We start from the raw sequence: 12,900 nt of genomic DNA, 5'->3' as shown, positions 1-12,900 counted from the left end.
GTTTAAACCTTTTTTGGGGCAACTGCCCATCACTACTCATGACCTTAAACATGTCAGCACTATTTACATGTTTGCATTATGATGAAAGAGTGCAGGTTAATAAGAAATGGGAGGAGTTTCGTGGTGAAAGATTGAAGAAAAAAAACCTCAACTGGTCACAAGGGCAAATCATTCAGAGTTGAGCCAAATGAATGACCTCTAAAGCTGCAGGTCAGTACTGTCCTATTTCTGCCCTTAGTAAAAAAGTTTATTCTGCCATCAATTATTTTAAATATGGTCTAATGAAGTCAACAAAAATTCCCATTGTGGAAATGAGTGGAAACTGCTCCATATATTTTGTGTCTTGACTAAGAGGAGTTCAGCTCCAGAGATTCAGATATTTAAAAATAACTTTTTAAAAACCCAACAAGTAAGACATTTTACCCTCTAATAACTGTAGAAATATGCTATAGTATTTTCCAAATGTTTATATTCATGGTACAATGTGGTGGATGCCTGTATTGTACAAGACGAAAACTACAAAGGTGTGTGTAAATCATGTAAAAGTGTTGACGAATCTATTAAATTAAGGTTTACTTACAGGAAGGTCATAAATGTCGAATACGTGCTAATTTATATTTGCTAAAGAAAAGAAATTTAAGTCGCCATTTCGCGAGCTATTGCTGGGTAAACGTTTCATGAAAATTGAAATGTTTCAAACGATTTAAAAGTATTTAAGTATGAAGATTTTTGTAATATAAACAACTTAAAGTATACCTTTGCTGTCTCGGTGCCTCAAGACTTCGTGACTTCCTTCTTTCAGCTATTCCTGCTCAACTCATCTCACACACACAGAGCTGCGCAGAGGTTACAGAGGAAGGCAGGGAAATCTCTATTTCTATTGGTCCGTCGTCCCGTCAGTGCAACCAAGAACCAATGAAAGGTCTGAACGCCTCAAGAAAGGCGGGGTTTCTTAAACCTTGACCGTAGCTGCGTCCTTTCCCTCCAGTGTAGTGGATGACAGCAGATTTTACAGATTTAGATCTGCTGGTTTTTACATCTGTCTCTAATCTCTCAGTCCTAATCCCTGCACATGGCTCACAGAGACAGACGTGAATGTTTATTTCCTCAACGGAATCAGTTGACTACTTTTATATTTATGTTATATATGGTATATTAAATACCAAGTACACGTAATAACATCTCGCACAAAGTTACCAGCTCTTGGTCACGCATAAAAACAAAATTCCAGTGGTTCAACCCGATAATAATTTTAGGGGATTTTAATATTAAAATGAAGACAGAGAGTTTGAAGTAGCAATAACTTTTATATTATTCATTTAAGTGACTTTTCTAAATAGTAAAAGACCTGAAGCCAGCTATAATCTTCTACGTGACTGTCGTTTGTTTTCTTAAATAGTTTAATAGAGTATTTATCATAGATTTACAATGAAAAAAAAACATTAATTAGAACGCTTTTGTTCATTTAAATTAGGAACATGAAAGATTATTAAAGATTTTTTTTTAAAAGAAAAGTGAGCATCAGGCCATCATCTAAAATTTTACTGGGTAATAAATGCATTATAGTTGGCGGTTAATTATGGCCGTTTTACAGGAATGACGTGGGACTAGAGGTTAAATTACAGCCTATGCTCTTTTAAACCACAAGGTGACGTCACTGACTCACACATAGAGTCAGCAGGGCCTCTGCTGGTCATCACTGGAGTGTGCAACTCAATCAGCGTGGAAAGAGCATCATTTGTATTAACAGAAGCTCAGTCTTCTCACAACACTAATCTGATTGAATGCATATCTTCTGCAGCTGTATAGGTTAACGACATGCTGAAGCTGAATTACAGGAGGATTGTGGGAAGGATAATGACATTGGACAGGATGTGGCTTCATTATACTGAATCTCTATTTGACAAGGATTAAATACATTCGTCTGAACTCATTCACTCCAAGGGCCTGGCATTTTAAACCCCTCTTTGTCCAGTAAATGTGTCAGTAAACCTTTGTCTTTTTTGTACATGTCTGTCGATTCCTTTTTGACTCAAACCTTTACCATCGTGTGAGGCAAACCCTTCATATCAGGAAGAGGAATCAAAAATTCACCAAATAAAACCCCAGAACAGAAGAGAGAAAGAGATGGAGAGAGAGCCTGAGGCAGCGTCAACAGTCCATCACGCTTGAATAAGAAGGAAAGAAACACCACGGACATCTCAATAAAAGAGTAGGACTGTTCTGTTTTCAGAGCTCTTCAGCTCTAAAACAACAAAGAAATGCTCATAAGAAGAAAAAAAAAACATGCCCCAGGAGTGTGTGCTCAGACTCTTTCCACATTAGTTCTGAAAAATATAAAACAGCTTTTTGTGTATCTATTGATTATTTAGAACGGAAAAGAAAATCACGTTTTCTGACTGGATATTCATCCCTGTCGTCCTTCACATGACACTTTATTCCTCTCTGCTCACAGATTCTGAGCTTTTTAATATATTTTATTTTGTATTTTGTACGTTAGCATCTCACCCTCAGAGTTCACACCAAGGTCAGAGGTCATCAGTTCACACTTTAGCAGAGCTACCTAACCTCGTACCAACAGATGACTGTATGAATGATGAAGGAGACGACTGTCAGTGACATATTTATTCATATGCACTCTCCTCCTCTTCCTCCTCTTCCTGTTCTGTTCAGTGGACATGTACAGAGGAAATGAGGCCCTGCAGGGGGTTTATGGCACTGGAGGCTGCTCAGTTAATTGTTTGCCAGAATTATGTTTATATGACCTGGTATGATGGGACTGTGTGTATTATTAGTCTACTGAAGGTTACATAACAGGCTTCATTATTGTTAATTATACACTGGCATCATGGCTGTGGCACCAAACTGGACCTCTGAGGAATCAGTTATTTGTAAAGTAATTTTAAAACACTAAAGTTTGTTAGGAGTGTCAGAGATGCTGCAGCTGTAAATAAAATAAATTAACTGGTTTATATGTACACCCTCTGATTTACTTATCAATAATGTCATTTTAATTGGAAAAATACTGCTGCTTCTGTTGTGTTGTTTTGTTTATATGACCTTTATTATCATTCAGAAATGTTTCTGTTTGTCCCATCACACTCATTTGATTATTTTGTGTTGATCCTTGTCTTTGTTTTAAATAAAGGCCTTGTCACAGTGTAAGAAAACAAAGATGACTCTCCCACCCATGCAGTTAGAATTGTCAAAAACAACAAACACGCTTTAGGTGTCTGTTACAAACGGCACAGCACACGTGCACTCATGTGCGCCTCCAGTTTGGCATGATTTTTAAGCAATGCGTCCACTAGGGGGTAGTGATAAGTTCAGAGTTCATTTCTGGGCTGACGTCAGTTTCTCACGTTGTAACAAAGAGAGAATTATTCTCTCTGGTTCCTCCATTTCTGTTGGTGTTTGATCACTGTTGTTTGATCACTGTCTTCTTGCTGTTCCTTTTCACAGACAACCTCGTGGACTACTGCACATGGACATGAGCACACCACACAGAAAGACCATCCCATTTACATTAGGAATCAACCCCCACCAATATTTGAGCTAAAAGAATCAGGCAGACAAAGACTCTGTGACTGTTGGAAAAAAAAAGCAAAAAACACCAGTAATCACAACATCAAAGTTTTCATTTCAAAAGAACAGACGCTGTCTGCTAACAGCCGAGCTACGAGCATCCAGTGAAGCTGAAGCGATCCAGCCTGTGATGGTGGAGTCTTTGTGCAGTTCCAATCAGCTCACAGGATCCACCTGATCCCTCGTTTAATCAGCCGTGCACAGCTGCATGCAATCACACATTCAGCACAGACACAAGCAGAGACACAAATAGAAGCAGGGCTGGTTCAACTGTAAAGAGCTTGGAGTGCTCATCAGTCTCTCTTCTGGATCACCTGAACTGATGGTTTGACTGACCACCTGTGAACCAGACCTTAATGTTGAATATAAAACCAGGTTAACCAAAATGTTTGAGGTGATCCTAGTTTAAATCAAGTTCTATTCTATCCATTATTGAACTTGTGTTATTTATTCATAAAAAGAACGAGCATGAAGTTGATCAACCAAATAGGCCTCTCTTTTCTGGACTTGTCATATATAAAAGTAATTGTATTCCTTTGTGTTATCAGCCGGAAGGAGCCTCTGTCTGTAATTAATGTAGGAGAAAATTAGTAAGAAAAAAAACCCGAGGGCAAATGTGATGTAATTAATTTAGAAAAAGAAATCATTCAATGGTCTGGTGGATTAAAAAACTTGTCAGTCAGAGTCACATCCTCTTTGTTATAATAAAGAGTTTTATAAACACATTGAATGAAAAACCCAAGTGACCCCAAGCCAGACCTTTAGAGACATGTTCTATTATTGATGAATAAATTATGTGCAGGAGCAAAATCAGGAGCTGAAGACATTGTTCCTTTTTTACCTCTTCCACCTGTAACCTTTCTTCTCACTCCTAAAGAGGAAAATGTCAAATCAGCCGAGGTGTCAGAGCCACAGGAGACCTCTGCTTTACTGATGAACACACACACACACACACACACACACACACACACACAGCTCAAAAGCAGCTTTCCTTTTCACCAGCAGTAAAAGGTTAAACTGCACACGCTGGTCATGTGATGTACTGGGTATCATGACCATCTACCTCAAACTCACAGAAGAAATGAATGGATTTACATAATCATAAAGATGGAAACATAACATATTGATACCAACTATGAGCAACCAATACGGTAAGATTTAATACACAATCTTTGAATATAAAATCAGTCCTTTGGTCTGTGTAGTGTTATTGTTGAAGACTTTAAGGTTTAGATGATGCTCCCCATCTAGGATTTGTTGGTGGGACTCGTGTGGGTACACATATGGTTTTGTCCACAGACTCCATGTGTGCCCTGTGCAAATTGCCCATGTGTCTGTAAAGGGCAAGTGTGTTACATGTGATGTATGTGACCCACTTTATTCACCAGGTCTAAACCTATGCCCAGTGTAGACACACCAAGAAAAAAATTAATACTTTTTTTTTTTAAATATTGCTGTTCACTTGTGACTGCTGCTGGATTATATGTGAGTTTAATATAGATAAACGCTCTGTCATCTGTCAGTCTCCTGAATTGAACGAAGAGATTTGATGTTTATTTTTTTATCCTGATTAAGGTCAGATATGCTTCATGGGAAATAAATCACCAGAACCTCAGTCACTCCTTATTTGAGAATTTGTTTTTAATATTAGCCATAAGCATCACATAGTACACGATGACAACACAATGTTTGGATATTTACACCAAAGGTATCTTTGTAGCAACCACCTTTTAACAAAAGCTGATTTCACTTGACAAGAACAAGTATTCTGTGTATGTAGAAAAACATGACCATGTACAAATACAGCGTAACAGTTCACTGCCAACAGCTGGTTAATCAGAACATCATCAACCACCTGCAGGTCCGCAAGAGAAAAGAGTTGAACAATGTCACGTTATTAAAGATGCATTCGAGAAAATGACATTTATGTTAATATTCATGACAATATCAAAATATACAAAACTGTTTTGTCAGTAACTTCAGGTGCTAGCCCTGCTTTAGTTACACATCTCTAACTAAAACTAAAGCTCTACTACTTGTTTTTTGTTTGTTTTTTTTTTTAAAGAGAAAGAACCTTTGACAACAGCCTCGTAGTCGACCATAAAGTAAACATTATTTCAAAGTCAGTAGTTCAGGTATGGCCTCATCACTGATCACATTTCTAAAACCATCAGACCACAGTAAAGTTATTTTTTCAACCATAAAACTACATTCACATTCTTCACTGTAAACTTACCATGGGCAATGCCGAGGATAGATCTGTGTCCATGAGACAGGAGGAGGCTGACACCAGAGAGCATCGAAGGTGCTGTGTAAAATTATCCTAATTAATCTGAAAACTACGATTTATTCACTGCAAAAATGTATCTTTGTTTGTCTTTGTGACACTGACAGGCAGCGCAGTTAAATACTACTCCACTAGGTAGCAGCAGATGGCTATAAAAACTCAAAAAAGATAGACTAAAAGCTACTGAAAGTCTTTGTGTCTTTCTTCAATTCCTTAAAGTATATCAATGTTTTGTTCAACGATACAGGCCCAGGTTTCACACTGAGTAAGAAAAATATTGAAACTATAATAGACTAAATACGTTTTTTCATTACATAAACTTTTTTTTTTTTTTGACATTTTGGGTGGAGATGCACCGGGGGATTCTCCAACGTAGGTAACATATGAGCTGTGGTACAAAAAAGGTTGGGAAACACTGGTTTACCACTCACTAAAATATGCATAAAGTTACAGCAAATCAGGATTGATATCTTACTAACAGAGAATATATAATCAATTGAAATATGTATTACTGACGATGAATAAAAAAAAACAGAAAATGATAAAGTAAAAAATAATTCTGCTGCTTTTTGAAGTTTTTTAATTTGATCAGTAAAGTAAACCATTTCTTACCCAATTTGTGTCCCTAAGACTAATTTGAAGGTAATTGCTAATAGAATATTTTTTTTAATGAAATCATGATCCCATTTAGATGAAAATTCACTACAAAGCAGTATAAACGACAAAACATTTGATTGGACAATTTGTAGAATTAATAGGTGGAACATCCAAAAGGCTTGGCAATGCAAGTGACGACATTACCGTCTGCAACCTATTAAGCTGTTGCGTCCAAAGAAGGTGTATATATATATAGTCATTAGTACACCTCTTTGTCTGCCATGTTGACATGTCAAAACATGTCTTTTCGAAATCAATAAATTGGCACTATTATTCTGATCCGATTTAAAATTGTACTGTAAATTGCCATCTAGTTAAAGGGGTAAAGACACCAAATGACTTTCAGCACAAGTTGAATTCACATTGTGTGAGTTCCACGACAGCAAATAAGGCGTAAAACCCTTTAAACCAAGGCCAAGAAAACACAGAAGACGACGAAAATGTTGTAGAATTTTTCTGGTAAAACGAATGCACAATTGGGAAATGACATTTTCTACAACATTTTCTCCTCTTTTTCCCACGGAACCGGGTCCTGCTCCTGCTCTACCTGCGTGTTTCTGCGCCCCGTCCAGAAGTGCTCCAAATCCGGGAAAGTCTTCTCCTTGTCCTCGTTCTCCTTGTCCGTCTCCACCGACACCGCGTTGGCAACCACGGCATTAGTCGCGCCGTGCGCCTCCGTTGCATTCTCCTCGGTTTTCGGACATGTGTTGGTGCCAGGGGTGTTCTTTGAGCCTCTGCAGGTGGCCATGAACCAGATGTTGAAGAGACCTTGACGCACGTCATCGTACATGGTCATGAGGATCACCGGAGAAAGCGCGCTGCACGCGTAAAGCAACAGCTGCGCGAAGATTAACAAACCAGCGGGCGGCTTGTTGTAGCCGAGCCTGATCCAGGTGAAGGTGCCCCACTCCGGCAGCAGCATGAGCCCGAGTGTGCCACTGAGACACAGTAAAACAAGCGTGACTTTGCTTTGGTGCTGAGGGTTGGGGACGTTGTTCACCTCGTCGTGCAGCGTTTTGGTGTAATACGCCACCGTGGAGATGACCGGCACCACGAAGGTGACGGTCGGATAAATCTTGTAGAACAAACTCATGAAATCAGAGGCGCAGCCAGGCACTTCCGAAACACAGATGGTGTCCGAGCCGTAGGGCAGCAAAGAGGCAAACAGCATCTGTGGGATCGGGAACATCATGGCTACGATCCAGATGCATACCAGGGCCCCATGGATCCACGACGCGCCGCACAGGTGTTCAGTGGTGGCGTCGCCTGTGGTCACGGTGTGCTTAGCTCTGGTCGTAAGGGCCAGCATCAGAGTTTTTGCCACCACGCAGCAGTGCTGGAACCAGTCCGCTGTGCTGCAAACAAAACTCCCCAACGTCCAGGTCCGTTTGTAGAAGGTGACGGCGCGCACCGGTGCGCACAGCAGCAGGATCAGCAGGTCCGTGGAAGCCACGGAGGCGAGGAGCGCCTTGGCTTCGGAACCTCTGCCGTTTCTGAAGTCACGGAAAAAAATCAGTAAAGCCAACAAGTTTCCAACTGCTCCGGACACGCAGATCCCGATGATGATGACGGGGATGGCTGTCCGGGTCTCCTGTCCCTGGAGGAGCTGAACTCCTCCGATGAAATCAAAAAATGAGACATTTACATCCATCTCTAAACTTGTGATATGATTTATTTGTCTCTGATTCTCTGCTGTGGTTTTTTTTTATTTCTTTCTTTCTTTTTCTTTCTTTTTTTTGAGAAAGAAAAGTCAGAGGAGCTGTTCAGTGCGTCGCGGTGCTGAAATGCTGCCTAATGGGCTCGTGATGGCATCAGTGTGTGAGCGGGCTGAGGCAGATCGTCTATTTCAAGTGCTGCCATTTAGCGTCGTCGACCACTCACGTCACTCATATTCTTCTACCAGCGTGGCTCCAGGCTGCAACAAGTCCCAAATGTGAGCGCAGCTTGACGTGGTTTACAGTCAGACCCACAGAGGAGTTTAGAGCTGGAGTCAGTGACTATAGTGATCTCAGACCTGTAGTTTACGCAGCTTTAAGTGAAACGATTATTCAGTCGTTATCTGTTAATGCTTTACTTTATTTAAATGAAGCAACAGTTAGTAAAAGTAATTTTCCAGGAACCGAATAAACAAGATAACGGGGCTTTGAAATAAATAAATGACAAAAATAATTGAGGAAAAACAGTCAACCAAAACCAGGTCTGTTCAAAGTAGGTTTGTATTTAACTATTAATTAGGTATGTCCGATAAAATCGACCGACCGATGTTATCGGCCCGATATTAGTATATTATGTGATATTTGTTATTGTTTTTTCCTCTGATAATGAAAACCCGATAACGCAATGCCTGGTTTTCGCCAAATGATGTGTGCTCTAAAAATAGTTTTGGGGCTAACCGGCTGTATATTAAAGTGAAAGCCACTAGATGGCAGCATTGCAGCTCATTTAATTAATCTCATACCCATTTAGTGGTTTGTACAGTTAATAAATATAGGCCAATATCCTCTCATACCCATACAGTGGTTTGTACAGCTAATAAATAAATGTCACCAGGCCAATATCTGTTTATATCAGAATTGGGATTGAAGTGTTTGGACATGTACTATCAGACATTCCTACTATTAACTGTCCACTAGAACCATATCAATTGTACACTAACAACCCAATTTAAAGCATCTATTCAAAGGTCTGTGGTTTATTTTATGTCGTTATTTGAATCTGCGATCTTGCTCTGGTAATTAATTTTTGGAGAGTTTCTCCAGTGACCACAACCACTGCAGTCCTGAACATCTGTGACCAGATGCCAGATCACTGACTCTCATTTGTGTCACTGCTGATATACATGTGTACAGAGCTACTGTTAATGACTAGGTCATTTAAAAGTTTAAAATTAACATAAGTTACTTGTATCTTCTTCTGTTTTTACTCACACAGATCCATTTCCTGCTCATCAGACCGTGACCCCCAGAGCAAAGACTGGATTTCACACTCATGAGTGTTTAGTTGACTTGAAGAGCATCCGGATGACTGAGGGGTGAAGGGATGAGGATGACAACTGAGGAGGAGGTGGTGGTGGTAATGCAAACGCTGCCACCTCTTGGAGGCTTGGTTGCTAGGAGACGGGAACCACCATCACAGTATGGGGCTCAGAAGATGTGAAGTGTCATGAAGTAGTGGGAGCTAAAGATGGATGGGTTGGATGATGGATGGATGGAGGGTTGAGAGTGACTCCGGAGCTGCAGGTCTAATGAATGAGGAGTCACAGTGGTGTGATTTCAGAGGTACATAAATGACTGTGGTGGTATTTAGAGGGATGAAAGCAGGAGCAGGGGGGCTGCCCCCACAGTAGGCGGTAATCATGGATAATTGCAATGTTCTGGACAGAGAAAGGCTAAGAATACGAACATCTTTAAGTGACTTTACCGGAGGAAAAACTACCAGTAGAAGACGTACAAACGTACAACTGAGTAGTGTATATTTCATCTGGAGTGTACCGTAACCAAAATAGAACTGCGTGTGAAATGTTTTACCATGAATTATTATAAAATGGTTTAGTTTCTGCCAGGACCTAAAACTGCCATTCCTGTGTGAGTAACTAACAATGGCACTTCATTCAAAAGTCAAATTCCATCAGCGTTGTAGAGGATATATAGGATGTTTGCTTTCAAATGAACGAGAGGTAAGAATGACAGACCTGACTAGCATATCTGTGGTTGTTGTTGTTGCCTTACATGGTGTCCTTGTCATCTGTGTGCTGTTGTAAGATAATCTAAAGCCCTAAAAACATTGGGGCCCAATATAATTTTAGGAGGATTTAGAATTTAGACAGGACAGATAGGAAAGCCCACATGAGCACAAAAATATAATGTTGTCCTCGTGATATAAACTCATTTACCCTCTGCCCTGTGCATTCATACTCACTGTTCCACTGTAGAAAATAAAATCCCACTTTTAGATTTTACCAGACTCATTAGATCCTAGACCCAGTTTTTCACCGAGGTCCTACAAGGATGAAAGTCAAAACACGAGGCTTCCTTTCTCCTGGGAAAGTACCCAGACCACCTCGGACACAAAAGCAAATGCCCCCCAGTTTTTTCCTTTCTTTTTATAAACTCTTTATCACCCAGTCACTCCAGTCAGAACTGAATCGGTATTGTGTGGGATTTTGATCCTTCACATTCTGCCCTGAGGCCTATACAGAACAGCGATTCTCAGAAAAACAGTAAAAAAACAGATGAAAGTACGGAGGAATGGTTTTATGCTGGGACAAAAACCAGAGCTGAGTACAGGACTCTAAAAGAGCTCACATAATGTTCCCTTTGGACAAATCCCAGAGTAAGTACTTTTTTGACCACAGGGTTGTGGTCGCCTAAAAGCAGACTGAGCTGGGACTAATTTCTGCCCCAAATCTCTTGATGTGGAAGGTGCTTTTACAGAAATGTAATTGTTAGTTGAAAGCGTTCAGTGGTTGCTGTTTTTTTTTTTTTTTTTTTGCTTTTGCTTTTCTGTGATTACCTCTGTTTTGTATTGACAGTTGCTCTGAGTGGAGGCACCTGTTTAATTAGTTCCTGTGTTGGGTCCAATTCCAGGTTTTTCCTTTTAAAGCAGACCCACCTGGACCTCTTTCCATTGTCCTCTAGGGCCCTTTATGCTGTATGGTATCTGGGCAGTATTGGAAACAGTCCCATGTCAGCTGTCAACAGTTCTGTTCCCTCCTTTAACCTTCATTCAAAACTGAAATTTCTGAGTATTTTCATTAAACTTTTGTCAAGCCCTCACAACCATCCTCGCCCCCCATGTTGACCCATTCACAGCTGTTCATAGCAAAACTGTACTCACTAAAAGAAAAAATGTCCTCATAAAACTAAAAATAAATAAATAAACACCCAGTCATTCCAATTTCCCCAGTGAAAACTATTAATGCAATGAAATGTATTTCACAGCTTTAATATTTCAGTGCTTCAATAAAGTCAGATCTTAACATAACAATTTTGAGTACGTCCATCAGATTTGTAAAAATGATGCTACATACACTTCATTTATATTAGTATGTTTAACTACACGTATTTCTGTATACTTGGTCAACCATGGGTGAAAGAAAACAAATCATGTTTAATAAAACTCATGGTCATTACCAAGATCAAAGCCTCAAATCAAAGATCAAGCACAGACTAAAACCACTGCATCCCTTTTGTGTGTGTGTGTGTGTGTCCGTGTCCATTATGTTTTACATAAAACTGACTTCTTTTAAGTTTCTGAGTGACTGTGTAAAACCAGCGCCTCCTCCAAACTGCCCCTCCTGATAGTGACCAGATTGACGGTTGCCAAGACAACCTGTGGATGGAGACCGCTTGACTTGCAAAGCTGTTCGTGACTGTGTTTAGTGAAATCTCACCTTCACTAATTTCCCAGGCGTGTGGAGAATAAATGTGTTTTAGTTTTAGTGATGAGCTGCAGGGAAACTCCATATAAAGCCCGTCCCCATTATCCTTGTTTTGTTTAATTTGATTCAGGCTCCATGCAAAGAGATAAATGAGACTCCCTTTAGCAAAAGGGCAGACTCCCGACAGCAAAATAGCAAATAATTAATGGCAGTGCTTTTTTTTGGCAGGAGGTGAAGCAATTAAATATGGAGACTTTTAATTATTTTCCACACTTTAATCATTAATGCAGGATAAATAAAAGAACATTGACAGTCTGAAGATACAAACAACCATTAAGTTAGTGTTTGGAGTCAGAATTACTGTTGATGGAAGCTTTTTATTGGGAAATACTTTGATTCTTTATGTGTATGCAGAATAACGTTTGCTCAGTGATGCTGCCTACTGCGCCTTCCTGCAGCCTGCTGTCATCACTGATCCCAGCTCGGACACTGACAGCTCATTACATGTCACCTATAATAAGCAGTAAAACTGAGGTGCTCAGCTGTTTCTCTCACCCAAGTTGCAGCCCCTAATGTGTTTTGTGTTATTTGGACTCAATTTCCATGAATATGATGATATTTTATTTACAGTGTTATTAAAATGTAATGAATCAGACTGTAAGGCCCAAACCCAATAAAAAATTAAACATTGTACAAAAAGAAGTTCGAGATATAGGCTATCGGTATTCAGCATTTAAAGGGTAGTGTTTATCATGAGCAAGATGGATTTAGTCCATCAGTTTAGAACGTTTTAGAATTGTATACATTTTTTAAATCAGTAAAATTTTGTTCCTATCACCCAGGGCCTGTTTAAAATGCCCAAAGCTTTTAATATGACACTGTCAGTTTTATGGCCACATTTTATGGCCACAGTAAGGATGTTAACATTTGCTCAATTGGACACTGTGAACAAGTGAAGTTCAAAAATACAAATTTGCGCTTCAAGTGCTTC

At 39.7% G+C, this 12,900-nt stretch overlaps 1 protein-coding gene across 1 annotated transcript; it reads right to left on the bottom strand.

Annotated features, from left to right (window-relative positions):
• Positions 1–7,022: 7,022 nt before the first annotated feature.
• LOC103382482 (probable G-protein coupled receptor 151) lies at positions 7,023–8,180 on the bottom strand. Its single transcript, XM_017032028.2, has one exon. The coding sequence runs from the start codon at positions 8,178–8,180 to the stop codon at positions 7,023–7,025; it is 1,158 nt and encodes a 385-aa protein (XP_016887517.1).
• Positions 8,181–12,900: the final 4,720 nt, after the last annotated feature.

The sequence above is a fragment of the Cynoglossus semilaevis genome, chromosome 1, assembly GCF_000523025.1.
Source record: "Cynoglossus semilaevis isolate Cse_v1.0 chromosome 1, Cse_v1.0, whole genome shotgun sequence".
Lineage (NCBI taxonomy): Eukaryota > Metazoa > Chordata > Actinopteri > Pleuronectiformes > Cynoglossidae > Cynoglossus > Cynoglossus semilaevis.
The sequence above is the reverse complement of the archived record's forward strand: the minus strand, read 5'-3'. Positions and strand labels throughout refer to the sequence as shown.